This window comes from Thamnophis elegans, chromosome 16 (genome assembly GCF_009769535.1).
Source record: "Thamnophis elegans isolate rThaEle1 chromosome 16, rThaEle1.pri, whole genome shotgun sequence".
Classification (NCBI taxonomy): domain Eukaryota; kingdom Metazoa; phylum Chordata; class Lepidosauria; order Squamata; family Colubridae; genus Thamnophis; species Thamnophis elegans.
Window position 1 is genome coordinate 15390808 of NC_045556.1, and position 24242 is coordinate 15415049.

General features: G+C 41.9%; 1 protein-coding gene across 1 annotated transcript in view; it reads right to left on the reverse strand.

The window, feature by feature from the left end:
* The window catches only part of AGBL1 (ATP/GTP binding protein like 1), a 391004-nt gene that overhangs the window by 201983 nt on the left and 164779 nt on the right, over nt 1-24242 (reverse strand). The window contains exon 19 of the mRNA XM_032233152.1: nt 724-853. Coding sequence (XP_032089043.1) covers nt 724-853 — 130 coding nt within the window. The remainder of the gene's footprint in view (nt 1-723; nt 854-24242) is intronic.

A 24242-nucleotide genomic window follows, 5' to 3' on the forward strand; every position in this document is an offset into this window, starting at 1 on the left:
CGCACATCACACTCAAACCAACACTAAACAAAACCCGTAATGAGATCAAGCTAAAGGTGCATTCAGCACTTAACAGGGAGGAAAGCTTAGAAGAAGGAAAATAGAGGGGTCTTCAGGGAGGGAGGCAAAAAACCAAGGCAGCCCCCCAAGCTCTGACTGAAAACCCACGTGTATATGCAGCAGAGTGGAGCTTCCACTGCATGATCACAGCCGCCATCTTGGTTGCCCAAAAAAACAAAAGTAAAAAGTGATAATCTGAGGGACTGTCTCTTGCCGGTTACATCTACCCGACCCATCAGAGCAGGGAGGTAGGGAATGTTGCGGGTCCCATCCCCTAGGGTGATACACCTGGTGGGACCCAGAAGAAGGGCCTTTTCTGTGGTGGCCCCTTCTCACTGGAACATCATTCCCAAAGAGATTAAAATGGCTCCTCACTCTAACACTCTTCCGGAAAGCGCTAAAGTCCTGATTCTGCCAGCAAGCCTGAGTAACCCAGAGCAGGATGGAGCCCATTAAATGGCTCGTGTGATGTGCTGTCACTGGAATGTGGGTGTGGGTGTGGGTGTGATTTTAGTATATTAATTTATTATATTACTTCTTTTGTTAGTTTTTATTCTGGGGTTTTATATTCTGCCAGCTGCCTTGAGTTGCCATGTGCGAATAGGCAGCAGTATAAATTCCCTAAATGAATAAATAAAAACAAATAAATAAATAATGACTCACCACTGGAACTCGGCCTTGGCTCTTGAGGTAATAAAGGAGACCCTTGCTGTGGTAAATGGTGGGGTGGCACAAAGGGTTGGGATTCAACCATTGCCTGTTCAAATCATCACCACTCAAGGAACACCGCTGACTGGAGTCGAAGAAGAAGAAGAAGAAAAAGAAGAAGAGAAAAAAGAAAAGCCTAAATCCTAGTAGAAAATCTCTACTACAAAAAGCGTCAGAGCCAAATCAGTTTCTGGATTCTTCCCCTTCTATTCTCTATTCCTTGATGCCTCCATTTTAGAAAGGGGCAGTGGAAGTCAAACCTCTGGAGCTGTTTATTTTGAGCAAATTCATTCCTCGCTGTGTTGGTTATCACTCTCTTTGTCAGCGAACCCCCCCCCCCCCCGTGCAGATGGATTTAACAAAATTAGGAGCAATCTTATTTTACAATGAGAGATAGATAGGGAGCTGTTTTACTTAAAAGCGATTAATAGTGGGAGCTGAGAGAAAGTACACAATGCATGCTGCTTTAAATAACTCATTGACGTTAATATAACTGGAGTGCGGCAATCAACAATATACGTCCCCTGAAACAATGTGGACTCAGGCATAACAAAACAAAGCAGATTTTTTTAAATAGCATCAAATCTCAAGCCGTATATTAATAGATAATAAAATGATATCATTATGCAACATTTGCTTGTTAGTTTCAAATAATTAGAATGAGATGGAGAATGAAATACTGGATTCTTTTTATAGAGGCTGAGGGTCGTATAAATCACCAAAGGCTGGAAAAGGACAAGAAAAGTTGAAATAAAGTTGCAAAAGTGCCATGGGCACTTCGAGAAACCATGTACGATGACATGGTTGTTCTAGAAAGTGCTGGAAAATTTCTACCCTTTTAAAAGCCTTGATCTCAGCATAGGCACACCAGGCTTTTTAAATAAAATAAAAGAAAGTAAGAAGACATTTAGGCCATCTCACACATCTTGTTAATTACATGTAATCCTCAACTTACAGCAGTTCATTTAGTGACCCTTCAAAGTTACAACAGCACTGGGAAACTTATGACTTACGACCGTTTTTCACACTTACAACCATTGCCGCATCTCCATGGGATGCTTGACCACTGAGTCACATTTAGGATGGTTGCAGTGTCCTGGACTAGTGTGAAAACATTTTGCAACCTTCTGACAAGCAAAGTCAATGGGGAAGCCAGATCCGTTTAACAACCGTGTTACTAACTTAATAGTGTTCTGCCCCAGGATTCCTGATACATTAAAAAGCACACGCTTAGTCTCCAAAACCCTCTTTTTATTTCAAAGGCTGTGAATTATGTTCATTCATAGCCCGTAATGAGTCCCAAATAGTTGTAAAGAGTTCTACAGTAGATTGGCCAAGTCCTTCGTGATAAGGCTGATAAACACCCACCTTTATCTTCCTTGAAACGCTGCCAAAGATTTAATTGGCAATTAGCTTGGCAAGGCCACATGGAGCAAAGAATCAAAATGGAGCTTCAGAAGATAAACTGACCAGCATGAACCAAGTTGCTTCCTGTGCCTTTGCTCCTCCTTTATGTCCTATGGGATGGGCCAATCATCTCCAAGCCTTACTCCCAAATCGTCCCTTCTGTCTTAACTGTTCTTGTCTTCTGGCAGCTCTGCGCATGCATGTGCACTGGGAACAGGGGAAGCCTGATCCTCTGCCTTGCTGCTGTCCAACTCTGGAGACTCTGGAGGCAGCACATACGTAACTCCCAGATGGCCCTGGCCCCTTCTCTGCCTCCGATGCAGAGCCTACCCTACACTCCAAGACTGGCCCATGTTCCTCCCCAACCTCCTCACTGTCTGACTCTGCTGCCAGCTCTGCAGGCTGCCGGCGGACCACAACAAACAGCTGCTGTGATTCACTTAACAACTGTGGCAAGACAGGGCATAAAAAGGACAAAACTCACTTAACAAATGTCTCACTTAGCAACAGAAATGTTGGGTTCAGTTGTGGTGTAAATCAAGGACTACTTGTAAATACAATCTCCATTTCCTCCCACCCACCTATCTACCAAATCTTAAATACAGTTGGGCAGTTTTTAAGTTTTAAAAGGTAGGATTATTTCCTGGGTTGCAAGGCTGCTCACTCCAGCCACAGTAGACTCTTGAAAAGCAGAACGTTCTCATTAAGATCACTCTCCAAGTCTCTTTATTGCTCTGTTGCAAAGCCATCATCCGTTCTACAATGCCAAAGGGATAAATGTTTAAAAGGAATATTTAGAGATTGGAATTAGTTTGCTTGGGACAAAATGTCAAGTTCCCCTTGGCAGCCAGAGCTTCATGAAGCCTCCCAAAGATGTGAAGTGATACGGGGAGGACTAAATATCAGAATTCAAGAATGGTGGCCATTACCAACAGCTGTTCATAATTGGGAAGGAAGGGCCAATTCCAGAATGTCGTATTCCTTCTGTAGTCCCCATATCTCCCCTCTGAGTCCCAGAGTTATGAAATTCTGGTCTTTTGTTTCCCTCCATCGCTAATTCATAACTGCATTTTTTGTTCATTGCTTTCTTGCTCTGAGAATCTCCAGCTGCCAACAGTATTGAATAGTACCGGATTAACAAAATTAAAACCCAATATCCAGCCACAAAATAATGCCTGTTGGGCTACTGTTGCCAAGTGGAAGACTGTTCCAGAAATTAGCAATGCAAGCTGAAGACTTTTTAGCCGAACCTTCCAGAATCCTACTCAAGGCTCAGGGATTGTTATTCATCAGGATGGCCTAATTATTATCCTGGTAAAGAATAATTTCCACGCTCACGCTGACTGCTTTGGTGACTCCAGTCAGCCACCTCATTCTCTGTCGCCCCCTTCTTCTTTTGCCCTCCATCGTTCCCAGCATGAGGCTCTTCTCCAGTAAATCCTTCCTTCTCATTAGCTGGCCAAAGTATTTGAGTTTCATCTTCAGGATCTGGCCTTCTAAAGAACAGTCAGGGTTGATCTCTTCTAGGACTGACTGGACAACTATTTGTCTGAAAAACCTGTAGTATAGGGTCTCCTGCTTGAGCAGGGGGTTGGACTAGAAGACCTCCAAGGCCCCTCCAGCTCTATTCTGCATCAAAGTATTATTAAGTTATTGAAATGAAAACAGAATACACACATTATTATTAACTGTGCAGATGAAGGATCAGCCATTTCAACAGAGGTGGTTCCCCTAATTCCATTCTTAGGTTGTTTTTGAAGAGGCAGAATTCCTGTTATCATTTGCAACTGGCTATTCTGATTATTAACTCTCCAAGGTGATTTTACAAGCACATCCAGTCACAAGCTATGATAGCGACCTGTAGCTTAGATTGCTTTTATAAAATGAATTAGGCAAATGAACAGGGCATTTCCATTTCAAAGTTAAGTGCCCTGGAGTTTATTCAATTTATTTTTGTTTACTGGATTTTCAAGCCATCAGACTCTAGGCAGCTTATTAATGTTTAAAAGAATACTTAATTTGGGGCAAAAAATGGACAAAACCACATCAATAATATTCCTCAAACAATTCAATCCGATCCCACAGATTCAGTTGTAGAATAGAACTCATGAATAAAATTGGGACTCTTATCCAATAAAGTAGATGCTGGCATCGCCCATGTTAGGTTAAGGTTTATCCAGTCACTAATGCTCATACAACACACTGAGTTGTCAACCACATTTTCAGCCAAGATTCTGCAGACTTGATCCATGAGGTTTGTTTAAAGTTCAGCATATGATCTGAAGTCAGAAAATTGAGGTGAGTCATTATACCAAGGTTACCAACCCAATTTTCTGAATTTGCATAATGTACTGAACTGTAAACAAACACATATAATTCTTTCATGCAAACACAGCTTCAGGGTTTAGATCTCGGGGTACTTAGAAATGGTGTTATTTCATTTCCAGAAAGTGGGTTGGCTGCATAGGTGGCATAAAACCAGGGTTTGCTGAGCAAACCAAAGTAGTTGACCTCACATCAAAGAGATGATTTACAATCCACATGTGATCAAAATTCAGATACTTGCCAACTGACTCATATTTATGACAGTTGCAGTGTGCTGGGGTCTTGCGATCCCCTTTTGTGAACTTCTGACAATCAAAGCCAATGGGGAAACCAGATTCTCTTAACAACTGGGTTAGCAATAGCAATTGCACTTAGACTTATATACCACTTTACAGTGCTTTACAGTCCTCTCTAAGAGGTTTACAAAGTCATCCTCTTGCTCCCAACAATCTGGGTCCTCATTTGACCCACCTTGGAAGGATGGAAGGCTGAGTCAACCTTGAACCTGGTGAGTTGAACTGCCAAATTGCAGGCAGCTGGTAGTCAGCAGAAGTAGCCTGCAGTACTGCACTCTGACCACTATGCCACCACAGCTCATAACTTAACTGCAGTGATTTACTTAACAACTGTATTAAGAAAGATTGCAAAATGGGGCAAAACTCACTTAACAAATGACTTGCTTAACAACAGAATTTTGGGGGTCAGTTGTGGTGGTAACACAAGGACTACCTATACCTGGAGCCAAATAACTCATATTATAAGCCTCTGTTTAACCAGATTCTGTGATCAAATATGGGATAGATAAATAATTTACAAGCAATAAGGACTTGTATTGATTTTTTTCTGATTTGAGGACAAATAAAATAATCATCATTTATTAACATCTGGATGCCGCAGTGGCTCAGTGGCTAAGACATTGAGCTTGTCGATCAGAAAGGTCGGCAGTTAGGCGGTTCGAATCCCTAGCACCGCATAAAGGAGTGAGCTCCCATTACTTGTCCCAGCTTCTGCCAACCTAGCAGTTTGAAAGCATGTAAAAATGCAAGTAGAAAAATAGGAACCACCTTTGGTGGGAAGGTAACAGTGTTCTGTGTGCCTTCGGCATTTAGTCATGCTGGCCACATGACCACAGAGACGTTTTCAGACAGCGCTGGCTCTTCGGTTTTGAAACAGAGATGAGCACCACTCCCTAGAGTCAGGAATAACTAGCACATATGTTCGAGGGGAACCTTTACCTTTACCTTAGTAACAACTGGGGACTGCTTAATGGTGGTTGAACAGAACAATGAGCTAGATGGCTAATAAGTCAAACTGAGATGAAACTTTGGCTCATATTTCCAGTACAATCCAGATTTTTCCTACAGTAGATCCAAAGCCCTAAGCAACACAAGCTTCCCACATTTGCTACCTGATATGCTTTAACTGCAGTATCTCATGACTGAATTTGCATTACATCTCTGCCACTGCTGAAAAATTATATAGTCTGGTGTGAACAGCCAGGAGGGACTTTCATCTCCAGCTAATAAAACCCAAATCATTATCTGGTTTTGTAACATAGTAATGGTGTATGTACCAAGCACACATTACAGACTCTTTATAGATTGCTACTGTAGGAGTATTGAGGATTTTATCACTCATTCTGCATCAAGCAATTTATTACATCCTTCACAGCTTGCTCTGTGTTAGTATAATGCCTTAATTTAAAACTTTATTTTTAAAGAAAAGGAAAACGGGACTGTGGTTTTGTACAGTATTGCAAGCTTTGTAACAGCCTTCTTCCTTTCTCCCGAATTGTCTTCTTGATCCTGTAATTTTAATTGTTAGCCTCCCTTCTATTCATTCTGCAGACAATAAAAAAATTGCTGTTTCCTGTAGCCAATAAGCTGAAATCTGCTACTGAGATATCGGTTAATAAGTAGGAAAGGTACACCACTAAATCCCGTCTCATCCAAACTTGACTAAGCCAACAATGACTACTTTTCGGCAAGTATACATAAGTCAAAATGATGTTTTTGAAGTCTCCGTGTGATCATTTCTAAAATTCAAATGTCAGGGCATGAAGATTCAGGACCCAAGTTAAGTTCTAGTTAAACTGATTTTTTTGCTTGTGGCTACATACAAAATAGCACAAAAGTGGTGCTAGGTAAGAGTTAACAGAATTCAAGAGGGGTTAGACTTAATTGCTTATCAGAACCTAATGATTCCAGGCTGATTCCCCTCTTGACTCCACCCCCAGTCTTTGCCTGTCTTTCTTCTACATCAAATACTCTAACAATGACACTGGAGTTGGGCAGCCAATCAATTTAAATAAATAAAGGTAACAAGAGTTGACTGTTTAGAGCAGGGCTGTCAAACTCAAGGCCCGGGGGGCCAGATGCGGCCCGCAGGTGCTTAGATGTGGCCCGCAGGGCCACCCTGGAAACTGCAAATGACTGCCCTGCGGTGCCTCTGCCAATAAAAACGGAGCTGGCAAAGGCTGAAAGTGGCCCTCCCAAGCTCCGTTTTTGCTGGCAGAGGGTTGCAGGAGGCCATCACATCCGAAAACTGAGCTCGGGAGCCTGTTCTCACTAGCAGAGTGCTCAGGCCATCACAGGAGCCCCCCAACAAGAGTGATGTCATGCTGGCCATGCCCATCCTGGCCATGCCCACCCTGGACCTCCGAGGTCAAATACAAACCTGATGCAGCCCTCAATGAAATCGAGTTTGACACACCAGGTTTAGAAGGATACGTAGGGGGGGAAAGTCCCCATAGAGTAGATTCAAACTAGGGCCAGCTCTACCATAAAACAAATTGAGGCAACTGCTCTGGTCATCAATTGAGGTTATGGAGCTGCTGCTGGATATTGAATGACTATGCATTTGGATCTAAATCGTGCCCTTTGAATGAATTATTCTCAAGATCAGATGCAGAACTTCTGGAAATAAGATTTGGTGGATAATCCAATCTGGCTTTTATTCATGGAAGGGGAAAATGCTGGAACATATTGAAGTCAAGTCATCCCCCAATATACTACTTCATCTTGTGCAGATGACATCTTAGTTTACTGGACTTTCATCCTGTCAAATTTATACGAGGAGATTCTGCTAGACTCCTAGGAGAACAACAATTATATTAATTTTATTTCTGGAAGCACAAGCCAATATGCCTCTATCCCCTGCACCAACACATGAACTGGATCGTTCTTTGGTCCAGGAAAAGGACAGCTTTCCCCCTACACCAGAAAGGTGTAGCTCACATAGCTTTGGTTAATATGACCAATAGTGTAAAGAGCTTCCTTGCCAACATTTCCCCATTGTTCATTATTTTGCTGCCTGAGATCAGTTACTTAAGAGTCTCAGTGGCACAGTAGTTAGAGTGCAGTACTGCAGGCCACTTCTGCTGACTACTGGCTGCCTGCAATTTGGCAGTTCAAATCCCACCAGGCTCAAGATTGACTCAGACTTCCATTCTTCTGAGGTGGGTAAAATGAGGACACAGATTGCTGGGGGCAATAAGCTGACTCTGTAAAACTACTTAAAGAGGGCTATAAAGCACTATAAAGTGGTATATAAATCTAAGTGTTATTGCTAATGCTAAGTGATAATTGCTACTTATTCTACCTAAACGTAGGGTTGGGTTTGAAGAATGAACCTCAAGCTCCAAAATGTATCAAGATAGTCCTGTTTCTTCTGAAGAAGAACTGAAGCAGTTTCTTGGATGAGAAGCAAAATGTCTTGAAGCAAAACATCTTCAAGCAAAACCCAAAATTAGTCCATAGGTGCCTTTTGTAAAGCCCTTTTGGGACAACCATAACCTGGATGACTGAGAATCTCCATAGCTACTCTTCATTCTTAAATATAATGGAAGGCTGAACTTTTTCCTCCAAAAGCTGTATTGGGATAGCAATACAGTGATTAGAATGTAGTGGAAGCCAAAATTCAAATCCCCCTTCAGCAATGGAACCGGTGTACCAGATCTGGGATGCAAAATCTGGTTGTCCTCTGGATAACAGCAATTTAGATGATCATCTGGATATTTGCAGATACCAGATCTGGTAGTACTAAACATACCTCATTTGCACTATTTGTTTTCTCTTTCTCTCAGCCGAACTTTCCTCATAGGAGTGTGTTAATGAAATTCTGGGATTGGAAAGAAACAATATATACCCTATTAAATGCCTAGAAGATACATAAATGAACTTCACCAGATGCTGCAAAGTTTCAGCAGCTGCCAAGAAAGTCTGATCCCCAAAAAATGCAACCTGCTTCAAAACAGGATGTAAGTGCTCAATCAGGTAGGAAAAGTCATCCCTAAAGTACTACTGCATCTTATGCAGATAGAGTCTTAGTTTACTGGACTTTCATCCTGTCAATTTTACACCCAGGAGATTCTCCTGGATTCCTAGGAGAACAGCAATAACATGAATTGTATTTCCTAAAGAGAATCAAATAAGAACACAGGTAAAATTGTTTGAAGGAAGGCTTTTGTGGGAGATGACCAGCTGAGCCTGAAGGAGGGGTCAAATGTGTCATCAGTCATGAGTCTCTTCATGCCAACAAGAAATCTAAGTCTAGCCCACCTTGAATTCCATTTACTCTTATCTACCACCAAATTTCCTAGACCGTTAGTAGTTTCAGATTAATTTCAAGTGCCATTTAGATATTCTACAATTCCTAGAAGCTGTGGGAGATGATCAGGCTGAGCCTGAGGGTCAAACACATGATCAGTCATGAGTCCCTTAACATCCACAGGAGATCTAAGGCTAGCCCACCTTGAATTCCACTGACTCTAATCTCCTGCCAATTTGCTTGGATCCTTAGTAGATGTTTGTTGTGCTCTCCAAATTCATGGGACCTAACCCTAAGTGGATTTGCACCTTAAGGAGTTTGTCCCATGTATTTTACCAGGAAACATGGGGAAGGCAATCTTGAAAAGTCAGAATCTTCTTAGCCATACCAATGCACTATGAATCTAATGGTGATGTCTGTTTTGCTGTCTGAATTCATGGGGAGCAAACCCCTAACCCTAAGTGGATTTGCCACCCCCATGTGATTTTCCCACGTCTTTTGCCAGCAAACATGGCTAAGGTAGTCTTAAAAACCCAGAGCCATCCCAAGCATTGGAATATTCTCAATTTATCCTTTGCACAATCCTGATATTATCTCCAATTCCCATCACCCAAAAGTGGGAGGGAAGGAGGGAGTGGAGAATCCTGTGATCTGAAGTGATATTCCTTCCACGTAAGCTACTCATAAGGAGATTTTGCTAAGAACATAAGTAGCAGCATTTGGATCTTTCCCACCGAGGCCCAGCCAGATGCTTCCGAGAAAGCAAATGCAGGGCTTAAAAGCAACAATTGTTAAGTGTAAATGTATTTAAATAGAACCAGGAGATAGGTTGGAAGTAAGATCAGCGAAAATGACAGATACTTGAGAGCGTGCAGGATGATGCATTACAGAGAATCCATTTTTCCTTAGTATGATGTCGTATCATAGAATAATGAATCTTAAAAAGACAGCAGGCTCTAATTTCAATCAATCAATCTCAAGCCCTAGTGATGGGTGGTTTTTTTTGTTGTTGTTCTTTTTCTTACTTCCTGTTCTGACCTCGGCTTCCCAAGAGCATGAAGCAACTCATCCTGACAAAAAACCCTTTTATTAATTTACTGTGAATTTTGCTCAATCACATCCAACAAAGTCTTTCAAGGGAGGATTTACAGTCACAGACCTTATCTGACTTGGAGAGCTGCCAGGCCGATATCTGCAAAACTTGGCAAGGAGCCTTGGAGAGTCACAAACCAATTAAGTGAACTAATTTTCTCCTGCAAACTCCACTCCCCTTTTGCTTCTCTTTTATTTCCTCTGGGAGAGCCATTCATCGTCCACCTGTGGCCTTACTCCCAAGTCAACCCCTGTTCTTTAGCTGTTCCCTTCGTCTAGCAACTCTGCGCATGCGCACACTGGGAACAGGCTCCAGCTCTTTGTCTGCCTCATTGATGTCTGATTCTGAAGGCAGCTGATAACTGACATATAACTCTGCCCCCCTCTCTGCCTCTGACACAGTGCCCTCATCAGAGCCTTCTCCAGACTCCAGGACTGGCTAGCCGCTGGCAGGCCACAACACTTCCTTCTTTAAGCTACTAGTTCCCTCTTTGGTTACCCAAGAGAATATTCTGTAGCCAGATACTCTCCAGGGGGTGGGGAATAGCAGATGCTCTCATCCTGCCAAGGGACTAGAGTGCACCAGTCCATTTTGCTAGTACATAACAAAACACAGCTGAAAAGCCGGAGGCCACAAGTAGACTTTGATTCTATGTGAATGAACCTTTTCCAGCCTGCTCTGCTGCACCTGCTTTGCCCATGAAATATTTCCTCACCCTTTTCGAATGAAGCTGTGAATGATAAAATGTCAACTTACAGGTATTATCTTCGGGGTTTGTACCAGCTGGCTGGTCACTGCAGCATCCCTAATGGAACAAGGAGATGCGTCTGCTCAGGAAAGGAGCCTTCTGAAGGGTTTAAGGTAAAATTAAGGCCAAAATGGTTTTGATAAGGTCATACACAGTTCCGGCCGAGCTAAACAATCACTGCAACTGACTTCAGTTCTGGCTCTGAGGAAAAAGAAAAATAACCAGAAATCTGAAAGGTTTCCTCTAAGGCTTCCAATCTTCTGGAAGGTTCATTTGATCCTAATTCACTTCTTTAACAAAGGATCTTCTGGAGCTCATGATCTCATCAGAGCTTAACAGGAAATTATAATGTCAATATGGGTTGAGCTGCGTCCAACTTTCCTGAGCTATTCTAAGACATCTATGGTTTATCGTGGACTAGAGAGGATCAGAAGAGGGTTTTATCCATCCAGGCAATGGGTGATACACCTCCAGAAGTTGTGCAACCTAACAGCATAGCCGGGGGGAGGGGGGATCCTACTGGTTTAACAACCGGTTCGCTGAGCGTGCTCTTTGCCTGCCAGACGTGGGCTGTGCGCGCATGAACAATTTATCAAAATCTCACCTTCAACATTACTGCTGGTGAGGAAAACAGCTGAGGCGCAGCAATCCACTCTGCTTCAGAAAAGGAAATATAGGTGAGTATAACGCAGGGGCAGGCAGGTAGGCCCAGAGGTGGTATACTGCCAGTTTGCACCGGTTCGAGTGAACCAGTAGTGGTGGTGGCATGAGGCTCTGCCCACCCACCCTGATGTCATCACGGACCTTCTGCGCATGCCCAGACGTGCACGCTCCCACTACCGAACAAGTAGTGGAGAGAATAGCATACCATTATTGTGCAGGCCCACTTCAAAGTCGGAGCAAACCAGTTCACTCCTAGCTGAAAGTTGGAGGTGCCAGTTCGCCCGGACCGGTCTGAACTGATACTATCCCACCCCATACCCATTTTTAGTGTGTATTTTCTCAAATTATGTTCCTGCTTTAGACTCAGAGTTTCCTTACCCAACTGCAGCTCTTTCTCCTGCCTCTCAAAGTTATTTTCATAGCCTATTACCAGTTTCTCCTTTTCTCATTTTAAGAGCACAAGAATGCATTGGCAACCATGCTGCCAAGTGCTATTCCTGCTATCTGGCTCTTGACTGGCTTAATAAAACGGAAGTTCCCTGTCCTGCTTGAAGAGGGGAGGATGGGGTGACATAAAGGAAGGGCAATTCCAGGTTTTTCTAATGCAACCACGGTGTGTTATCTTTCCTCTTAGGCAACTCTGAAGCATCAGTGTGCCTGATCCCTCTTTGCCTCCCAATGGTTCCAAACGCCACCAATTAACGTAACAAGTTTTTGGTGTTTCACGTTCCATCTCTGGCTGATCTTTGTCAGGCAAGACAATCTGTTTTTCTTAAAACAAATGAAGCAGGGGCCATGTGCCTCTAATGTGGCACATGTGCCACTCTGGCAGCTTTTTTATTTTAGCGATTAATGGTCCCCCAAATAGCAGCCACTGAATCCCTCTGGTTTCCAGCCCACCTTTCTTCTCAAACAGCACTCTGTGTGGCTAACAATGAAAAATACTGAAATCTTTAAAAAGCGATTAAAATTGGGAACGTCTGGCTAAAGAGAAAAGTCTCGACTCTCTTCTTGAAAGGAAATTGATCCCAACTCCCTAGGGTGTATATGTTGTTGTTTTTTTAACTATTTTTATTTAATTTAATAAACTTAATAATACAAATGAATACATATTTGTAATTCAGAGTTGAAATGAGGGGTCCTTGGTAAACTATGAGCTTCATTGTTTTCTTGCAGACATTTCATTATCCAAATTAGGTAACATCATCAATGGGAGGAGGAGGAGGAGGAGGAGGAGGAGGAGGAGGAGGAGGAGGAGGAGGTGGTGGTGGTGGTGGTGGTGGTGGTGGTGGTGGTGGTGGTGGTGGTAGGAGGAGGAGGAGGAGAATGAGAGCTTGGTTGCTTTCTGGCAGAAGTTTATTATCCAAACTAGGTAACATCATCAGTGCTACAAGAGAGTAGATTTTACTCTGTATTCTAGCACTGATGATGTTACCCAGTTTGGGTACTAATGAAATGTTTGCAAGAAAACAATCAAGCTCAGAGAGCACCAAGGACCCCTCCATTTAAACTAAATTAAAGGGGACTCAGGAAGTGCAGAAAAAAAGAAAAAAGCAGAGGAGAAAAGAAAAGAAAAAGAGAGGACAGACAACAATAAAGTGGCTTCTAACCTTCCTCACACCAAGCACAATAGCAATAGCTATAGCACTTAGGCTTATAGCACTTTACAGTGCTTTTACACCCCTCTCTAAGCAGTTTACATATTGGCCCCAACAATCTGGGTCTGCATTTTACTGACCTTGGAAGGATGGAAGGCTGAGTCAACCTTGAGCCTGGTGAGATTTGAACTGTCAAATTGCAGGAAGCCAGCAATCAGCAGAAATAGCTTGCAGTACTGCCCTCTAACCACAGCACCACCATGGCTCAGATACAAGCTAACATACTAATTTAAAATTACAAATAAAAAAACGCCCTCTTCTCTCTATCGCCTATTTTTTATTTATACACAACCCAGAAATCATTATGGTTTCAAACTGGGTTCATCAAAAAGTCCACCAGTAGAAAGACTTTAAAGGTGAAGACTGTGCAGATTAAAAAAAAAGTAATATAAACTTGGAATATTTCATCAGGGAAAGAGACCAACTTTATAGTCCATCTTTTTTTGCTCTGTACAATCTTCCCTTTTAAATTCCTTCCTAGGTTAGTGAAGGATTTGATCTTTCATCGCTCTTTGGCATTTACAAGAAGTTTGCAAAGCTTTTACAAGACTACTTTGTAAATCAGTGGTGTGATTCAATTTTTTTTACTACCGGTTCTGTGGGCGTGGCTTGGTGGGCATGGCAGGGGAAGGATACTGCAAAATCCCCATTCCCTCACTATCAGCTGGGACTTGGGAGGCAGAGAATAGATGGGGCGGGGTCAGTCAGAGGTGGTGTTTGCCGGTTCTCCAAACTACTCAAAATTTCCGCTACCGGTTCTCCAGAACTGGTCAGAACCTACTGAATACCACCTCTGTTGTAAATCCCATAAAGAGGCATTGCCCAGTTTCTTGATACAGCTGTTCCAGATGCAGATCCTTTTCTCCAAGGGTGCCCGTATTGAAGCTTCCCAGCAATGAAGTAAGGTCAGGCTTGGAAGCCATCTTTTACAGTGGGTCTCAAGCCTGCCACATATTCAAACATGTTGTACTGTGGGAAACTGGGAAGGGGGGATTGTATGGAGCATGGGAGATATGTAGCCATAATAATATTCTTTCTGAGAGTCAAGGTCGTTTGGTCCCTGCACCTGGACTGACATGGATGGGAGAAGTCTTCCTTAGTGACAGTGGCTGATTGGGCCATGTGATGGATATCTGGGTGCTGGGTGCTGAACTTTCAACTGGGCGAGGAAAACCTGGAAGCTTTCAGATTTAGGTTTTCCTAGATGTGCCAACATGGCTTTTCTAATAAATTGGAACTTGGAGGAAACTCTAGCTTCAGACTGTTATTTTTTTGGAGGATGCTATTTGGAACCCTGACATTAACCCAAATCCCATTTAAAACTTCGAGCCATCTCCCCAAAGCCTCGGGGTGCTGTCTGGGGTCCTGAGCCCTGAACACTGACCTGACAATGGGTGGGGTGAAGACTCAGAAAAGATGACATTAAGTTAATTTGGATCTACAAATCAATCCTGGGTTTTATGGAAAGGAGAGGCTGCATCAAGGGTATCAATCATGCTCTGGTCTTCCCTATGACAGGCAACTGCAGAGATTAGGACTAGAAATAACAGGTATAAATTGCATCTGGATGCCATTTAAATGTAAACTTTCCTGACAGTGATATTCAATACCAATACAATATCAATACAATAGTGAAAAATCCATTTATGCAGGTCATGGATTCTCCATTTCTGGAGAAGCTGGACAGTCACTTCTAAAGTATGGTTTAACTGGTTTTTATGCATTTTGCGTGACATTGGACTGGATGATCTATGTAATATTTTCCCATTCTGAAATGAAGCATTGCAAGAAAATACATACATACATACATTCACTCACACACACACACACACACACACACACACACACACACACACAGAGGTCTGTGTATGTGTTTGTTCCACCATATCTCTGGAACGCCTCAAGCAATTTCCACCAAACGTGGTACATAGATCACTTACTTCCTGGAAACAAATACTGTGGGGGTAAGACACCCCTAACACCCCACAGGGTCTGTGTTCTTTTAAGATACAGCCTGTTGTGCCTTAAAATGGCTTCTACTATACAGTTCAGTGGAGTTGCCATGGTAACGGCTTCACAGTACTCCACAAGGGGGCTCCCTCTGGTAAAGGGGAAAATCCAACATTAGAAATTACATTTGGTGTGGACATTTTCCCCCTATAAATAAATATGTGGGTGGGTTATCAGCTTGATATTTTTTTAAAAGATCAGCAGCAGAATTTCATCCCCCACCCCACCCGCACACATATATTCTATTTTGGTTTCCTTGATTTTTCCTCTTGATTTTTTAATAAGAGGTCCGATGTTCCTCTGGAATAATTCTTTAACATTTGCTAGAGAGTAGTTCTCCAAAAGTATTTTGGTGCCCTTCATTGGATGTGCAGTTCAGCTACGTACAACTACAGAATCTCCATCCCCCTAACAACACGTTTTGAAATCTTCCCTCTCCATTTCCTTAAAATTGTTTTGGGAAAAAGGAATTGCTTTGGGTTTCATTCTAAATCACATTCTCTTTTCATTTACCGAGCTTGAATCTGAAGTAGAAGCTCATCTGTTCCCAGGAAGGCAAACACAAAGGTTGGACATGATTTACAGCAGGCATAGCCACCAGCTGACATGCAAGGAGGGTCCTCATACTTTTCCTATGAAGTAAATTATAGCTTTTTCAAGGCAGCATTAGCTGAAATATGCTGAGTGAACAATCAAGCCTGTCTTTTGCTAGCTCAGCTCCCTTCTAAAGGATAGCAGGAGTGGAGAAGGGATTTTGAATCTGTATAATCATGCCTATCCATAACTAATAATCATAGCATTGCAGGTGTGAAATATGGAAACAAGAGTTGCAGTTTTTTAAGGCTATCTGATCAAAGGAGGCAGGGATGGTTACAGGTGATGAGAGTTGTATGCAAATAAATATAAAAAGTACAAGGTAGATGATGGAGTGGTGTGGTGGCCTAGAGGTGTTGCTCACAATCAGGAGGCTGTGAGTTCAATCCTAGTAGAGGTAGAGGCAGATGTTTCTCTCTCTAGGGACAATGAGTATATATCTGCTGAACAAAACTCCACATTGGCAACAGGAAGGGCATCCAGCCATTAAACACTCTGCTAGCTCCATGAAGTTGCCGTCAGACTCTACCCCGCAAAGGATTATGGGGTTGTTAAAAGATGATGATGAGTATAAGGTAGATGATGGATGAACAGGACTGCATTGTTACTGTGATTTTTGCATCTAGCCTATTTAACTTCACACTCTTTTTTCTGAAGGTTCAAATGCTAAAGGATTATAACAAAAAAAGCAAGCAAGCTAGAAAGTTCTAAGGAAGTCAAGTCAGAGTTCTCCAGAGCACAGGACAGCAGTGATATATTCAATTGATTCTCAAGCTCAAATACTTGCAACCAGAAGAATCAGGAGTGCATTCAGTCTGTTAAGTCCAATCGTCAGGCAGAATATAGTTCATATGTTTAACCTACATTTCAATCCAGAAAAGAAAGAAAGGCCACCCTGCCAAAAGCTGCTACAAATGCTCTTTTGGTGTCTTCCTTTCTAAGGCTTTCATAATTTAGCTTTAACATTTCACCCAAAATTTTGTTATAGTTACTCAAGACCCATCAGAGTATTTTGGGAGCAGGACTCAATTCTAACTAGACTCTGTCAGAGTTTGTTGCAAAAATCAAATCCAGAAAGCACACACAGATAACTGATTCAGCAGGATTCATTAACTTCTTTATATACACAATAACACATGAGTAAATGTACAATACCAATAGTGGATTCTCCAATGTTGTAGTAGTTACAGGCAAAACACAGGCAGAGGACGGATTGGTTTCAGTTCAGAGTTCAGAGCTTAATACAGCTAAGCCACGCCCAGACTTCTTATTTAAGTTTCTGTTTCCAAATAAGACTCATTGGCTGACTTCGTTGCTATGCCTATTCATTGACTGATGTTGTTACCATGTCTCTGCCAGTTCATGAATATTCTGACAAAGTCATGCTGACCACATAACCACAGAAGGATCTTTGGACATTGCTGGCTCCATCAGCTAGGAAATGGAGATGAGCATTGCCCGCTAGAGTCAGACACAATTGGACAGGGGAAACCTTTACCTTTATATTTTTTAATCTTCTACAAATGACCCCAACAACCCCTCCATCCTGGCTTTGAGTCAAGGTTTTGAACTGAGGCCTAACCAAAGGTTATGTCTAAGGTGACCAGATGTCCCGCTTTTGGCGGGATAGTCATGCTTTTTCACAATTTTTCCTGCGTCCCGGGTTTTTTTTTAAAAGTCCCAATTTTTTTTAAAGTTGTGAAAAAGCCTCCAGCCGCCGAGGCTCTCCTAGCAACTGGGAGCGTATATTCTTCTTTGAGATGAGCACATTCCCGCCCGCATGTCCCTGGGAGCCGTTGCCAATGGCTGAGGGAGGAGAAGACTTACTCCATGTGGAGACCGCGGACTTCCCTCACAGATTTTTTCTTTTTCTGTTGCTTTGAGAAGCCCCTCCCTCCCCCCTCTCTCTTCCTCTCTCACTCGGAGCTAGCTAGCAGCTGCCTCCGAGGCTGTCCAAGCTCAGCCCCTCCCCCGCCCCTGCCCCCGCCCTGGACTGCTGCTTCACCTCGGCTGCTCGGGGCTTCTAAATTGGCATTGCGTGTTGTTTGAGGAGGGGATTACTGTGCCATAGAAACACAGTGTATGTGTTTATCACGTGGCTGATAACCTGGTCTACAGAAGAGGTAATTTTAAAAACTTCGGAGCGAATCCAGAAAGAGGGGAGAAAGAGGCTGAAGGAGTTTGTGAGGAGGGGGGATTTTCTAAACCCCATTGAATCCAGAGGAGGGGAGAGAGAGTGAGAAAGAGAGAGAGAGAGAGAGAGAGAGAGAGGGAGTGTGTGCACAGAGGGGGGAAACGTCCCATTGAATCCAGAGGAGGAGAGAGAGAGAGAGAGAAAGAAGGAATGTGTGCACGGAGGAAGGATTTTCTAAACCCATTGAATCCAAAGGAGGTGAGAGAGAGAGAGAGAGAGAGAGAAAGAGGGAGAGAGAGAGAGAGAGAGAGAGAGAGGGAGGGAGTGTGTGCACGGAGGGAGGATTTTCTAAACCCCATTGAATCCAGAGGAGGGGAGAGAAAGAGAGAGAGAGAGAGAGAGGGAGTGTGTGCACGGAGGGAGGATTTTCTAAATGTCCCATTGAATCCAGAGGAGGAGAGAGAGAGAGAGAGAGAGAGAGAGAGAGAGAGAGAGAGAGAGCACAGGAGTGGGGATTTTCTAAAAGTCCCATTGAATCCAGAGGAGGAGGAGTGTGTGTGTGTGTGTGTTTGTGTGTTTGTGTTTGTGTGTGTGTGTGTGTGTGTGTGTGTGTGTGTGTGAGAGAGAGAGAGAGAGAGAGAGAGAGAGAGAGACTATCACTAAGTGTTGTAGCTTATGATTCTTGATGAATGTATTCTATTTTATTTTTTTTATGTACATCGAAGACAAATTCCTTGTGTGTCCAATCACACTTGGCTAATAAACTACTCTACTCTACTCTGCTCTACTCTACTCTACTCTACTCTACTCATTTCTATTTCAATTCTAATAAGGAGTTTAGCTTCTCTCTCTTGAAAATGTAAGCTAGCATAAGGCATTATAATGCAAGCTAGCTTTCAAACAGTTCATTTAGTGACCAAAGTTACAATGGCATTGAAAAAAGTGACTGATGACCATTTTTCACACTTAGCAGCCATTTTTCACACTTAGCGACCGTTGCAGCATCCTTGTGGTCACGTGATCAAAATTTTGATGTTTGGCAACAGATTCATATTTATGATGCTTTCAGTGTCCTGGGGTCATGTAATCGCCTTGTGTGACCTTTTGACAAAATATAAAATTTTTAATCAAGCCCCACCCCCCGCCCCCAGTCAATGGTGTCCCTCTTTACCAATCTGAAAATTTGGTCACCTTAGTTATGTCTGACCATGTATCTATGTGTGGAGCTTCCACGTCCTTATCTTTGCCTCTAGGATGACCTTGAAGATGGAGCAATTGAGTGAGACCTAATTTATTATCTGATCTTATATCAACCAAAGGATAAAAACCACATTTTAGGGAAAGTGGCATCAATGCCCCATATTGAATCAACAGAAATTATAAATCCTCAAAGCTTACAATTTCTTCATTTGTATTTCATTCTGGGTATGTAATAATGAGGTGCTTACAATGCCAATAATCCATCTCTCCTTGAGCAGCTTGCAAAACATGTACTATACAACATGGATGAATGTCTTCTGTAGCCCTTTACGCTGCATGATTTCTCTCCTTCTAAAAGAATGTTTAAAACAAATCCTCTTTCATTAAATTGAATGAGAACTGGTATGGAAAAAAGAACTAGCCCCAGAGCATCCAACCACGAAAAGAAGGGGAAACTCAAATACACAGAGCTGATTTATCTAAATAAAATTGGAAAAGAAAATTAAATCAAGAGATATGGACGCTTCAAGCTTCCTTTCTTTTTCTCATAATGTAAACCAGCAACATTATTTGAATGCTAATTCAAATGAACTCTGGTGAGGAAGGAAGGAAGGAAGAGAGGAGGAAAGAGAGGGAGGGAGGAAACAGAATCAGGGAGAGAAGAAAGAGAAAAAGAAAAAAGAAAGAAAGAAAGAAAGAAAGAAAGAAAGAAAGAAAGAGGGAGGGATGGAGGAAGGAAGGAGGGAAGGAAGGAAGGAAGGAAATAAATAAATAAATAAATAAAGAGGGTGGGCAGGATGGAGGAAGGAAGGAAGGAAGAAAGGAGGGAGGGAAAGAAGGAAAGAAGGAGGGAGGGAAGGGGAGAGAGGGAGGCATAGAGGCAGGGAAGGAAGGAAGGAAAGAAAGAAAGAAAGAAAGAGAAAGAAAGAAAGAAAGAGAAAGAAAGTAAGATAGAAAGAAAGAAAGAAAGAAAGAAAGAAAGGGAAAGAAAGAGAAAGAAAGAAATCAGACAGGCAGCTGTGCATGCATAATTGTTGCTCATCCAGCCACAATTTCTCTGGGCATTTCTCAGTTGTAAAGTGAAATGAAGCATCCCATGCACATTTGTAAAATAAATGCAAAAGCAGACAAGAAAGGTTCTTATGAATCTCCTTTAAAACCTGGCTACCTTTTGATTGTACATGATCCTTGCTTGCAACAGTGACTCTGCAGTACAACTTGGGAAAGCATTTAAAAAAAATGGGTCAAGTCAGATGGAATTGTATCAGTGGGGGGACGAGGGAGGTTAATGAGAAAATAGGAGGATTAAAGAGGAATCCCCCTGAGAATCTTGTATCTAAATCATTTCACAGTCTAAAGTTACTTGGGGAAACTTAAGCTTAGTATTTGAGTTAACAAAATCCTGTTTGGTTTTTATCAGGTCGGGTTTGCTCATTTCCACTGTCTAAGGTAATGTGGGAATCCTGTAATGCAAAATGACTTCCTCTAACTGGGCTCAGTTCCTAGATTCTTATATGAATGTTTCTATGCAATTTTTCTTGGCAGAAATATAGTTACTGCACCCCAAGAAGATTTATGGATTTCTATAGGAGCCTGAACTCTCTATTGTTGTGTCCAACCCATCGTGACCCCATGGACAATGTTCCTCCAGGCCTTCCTGTCCTCTACCATCCTCTGGAGTCCATCTAAGCTCAAGCCGACTGCTTCGGTGACTCCATCCAGCCATCTCATTCTCTGTCATCTCCTTCTTCTTTTGCCCTCAATCGTTCCCAGCATGAGGCTCTTCTCCAGGGAGTCCTTCCTTCTCATTAGGTGGCCAAAGAATTTGAGTTTCATCTTCAGGATCTGGCCTTCTAAAGAGCAGTCAGGATTGATCTCCTCTAGGACTGACCGGTTTGATTGCCTATGTGCCTTCAAAGAAAGAATTCTACCATTCAAAGTAAGCCAGGTCAATTCATGTTGTGTCTTTTTCCTTGTCTGTCTATCTTCCTTTTCCCCAAAGTCACACAGGCTTCTGTTTTTCTTTCTCATTCTAGAGGAGCTTTAGAGTATCTTCCATATTTCTTTTTTCAGATTAACTTTCTAAATATTTGGAATAAAAATAGAATTGTGCTGCTTAAACACACTAAGGTAGAGTTTGACCAAACCTGGAATAAACCCACAGAGCATTGCACTGCACATATGGTAATTCTTAAAGCATGACGATGCAGCTGCCAAATGTTTGCTACCCTTAGGGAGCTCCAAAGCTGGCTGTGCTCTCATTTTTATACAAGCCTGCACTCCATCATTGGCTGGAGGAGACAGCATCTGTTCAGCTGTCAGAGCCCGGCTGTTGCCTACTAGAAGCAAACGTGTGAATTAACACTACATGTAAATATTAGCAAAACATGAATTCTGAAGTCAGCTCCTGGGGTTGGACATTGTTTAATGAGAGATGCTTTCCAGCGGAGGCATAACAATACATATGACAATGGCTTATTCCTGGGACATGCAAGAGGTATAGGATTCTTGCTACCAATTTTTTAGAGCGTGAAGTGAGATGAAGTTTGTACATCTAAATACATCAGGGAGGAGTGTGTTGGACAAGAAATTGTGCCTTGGATTACACAAACATCTCTTCCCCCCACCCAACACACACACATCAAGCTCTCATACTGCAGGGAGGGATTCTACTCCATACTGAAGGCTGGATTTTAAGCAGAGAATTCACACCTATAATTCTGTTCTAATTCTAAAATAATTTAGGGAGAAACCAGAGCAGAGGCTGAGAATCTTTTCAAATTTCATGCAGGGTATCTTGATGGCATCACCAACATATATTTATTAAAGGTAAAGATAAAGGTTCCCCTCGTACATATGTGCTAGTCGTTCCCGACTCTAGGAGGCAGTGCTCATCTCTGTTTCAAAGCCAAAGAGCCAGTGCTGTCCAAAGACGTCTCCGTGGTTATGTGGCCGGCATGACTAAACACCAAAGGTGCACGGAACGCTGTTAAAATATATTTATTAGGGACATTTATCTGACCACCCAACTCACTCACGGTGACTCCTGATCTTGTGTTAGCTTGCCAATATTTAGACAATCTTACCCTAATATTTTGTGAATCTCATGCAATAGTGTCAAAGGTTAATGAGGTATTGCATGATTTTTGGCCATGTTTGTTTTATTTATTTTTTAATTTTACCATAATTGAAAGGAGGATGCCATTTCATGTGGAACAAATATTCTGGCCCATACAGACCCATGTTGCTAGCACTTCTCTTAAATTATGTGATAAAGATAGTCGGGTCACTTCTGATTTCAAATATAAAGATGATCCTCTGAAAAATCTGCTGTCCTGCTCACTCAGGCACGCATATAACTGTGGTTTAGTAACTTCATTAATATTATCCAGCAATTCCCTTCACCAAAATCCAGAACTGTCCCAATTAAATCCAGCCATGAGCAGACCAATGTTACTCCACAGATCAGTAGCCTAATAGTCCACAAAGCATTTGAAATTTGTTCAAGCAAAATAAATCCACCAGCATACCCCAAAGACAAAAAATACTGGAAAAAAATACACACTTGGCTGGAAAATATGATAAGGCAATGAATAGATCTGAAACCTGAGACATTTTTGTTGAGCATGCTTCCAGGAAATTATACGGGTAACATATATTTGGCTCTACACATCCTAACAGCAGCTAGGATTGCATATGCACAATGTTGGAAAAACCCAGTAAACTGCAGGTGATATTATAATTTAAAAAATTCTGGAATATGCAGAGATGGATAGGTTAACCCTAAAAATTAAAGGAAAAGAAGATTTGGACTATTTTTTAACATGGGGACGAGGGGTGAAATCCAGCAGGTCCTGACAGGTTCTGGAGAACCAGTAGCCAAAATTTTGAGTAGTTCAGAGAACTGGTATCGGAAATTTTGAGTTCGGAGAACTGGCAAATGTCAGCTCTGGCTGGCCCCAGAGTGGGGTGGGAATGGAGATTTTGCAGTATCCTTCCCCTGCCATGCCCACCAAGCCACACCCACCAAGCTACACCACACCCACCAAGCCACACCCACAGAACTGGTAGTAAAAAAATTGAATTTCATCACTGATGGGAACTATTCTATAAATGGTTAAATGACAGGTATTGAGGTTAAAGGAGTGGAATTAGGTGAAACATGGTTTCTGGAGAAATAAAAACAGATGAGTAAATATTTTTGACAGTTATATAATCGATACTATAATGGAAGATAATATATGTTATAATATAATTGATGTTATCGCACATTTGTTTACATATTACCACATATTTGTTTATATATCTATCTATATCTATATCTATATCTATATCTATATCTATATCTATATCTATATCTATATCTATATCTATATCTATATCTATATCTATATCTATATCTATATCTATATCTATCTATATCTATATCTATATCTATATCTATATCTATATCTATATCTATATCTATATCTATCTATATCTATATCTATATCTATATCTATATCTATATCTATATCTATATCTATATCTATACATCTACATATCTATATCTATGGTCATAATGACGACGATGATGATTTGTATGTTTGTATGTTAACACCTTGGACACCTAGAGAACACACTGCTCAACATAATAAGGAAAAGTATGATATAAAACAATAAAAATATTTTTTTTAAAAATAAGTCCACCAGACAAACTTAAATCCACCAAACAAAACTTAAATCCATATCCAAGAGAGTTCCCGAGGCAAGAGAAATCCAGTATTTCCAAGACATGATTTGATTCCAAACATGGTGTCAATCCAGAGTGAGGCAGGAATCACGATGACCAGAAAATACATAGCTAGCAATGCCTCCATTTGTTCGCAATGATAAATAACTAGCTTCCGGTGTAGCCCATCAAAATGGGTGGGGCTTTCTCACCTGGAGTAGTCTGGCTGACCTTCTCTGCTCCTGCCTATTCTCTGCCCTACATGTTTTCGGATCAAGTACAGAAGGAGTTCCTCCTCCTCTTCACTGGCCATCTTCCACTGCAAGCTTTCCCCAGCTGAAGCCTCAGCCAAATCTCTTCTGGACAGTTGTTCAGAGCCATCA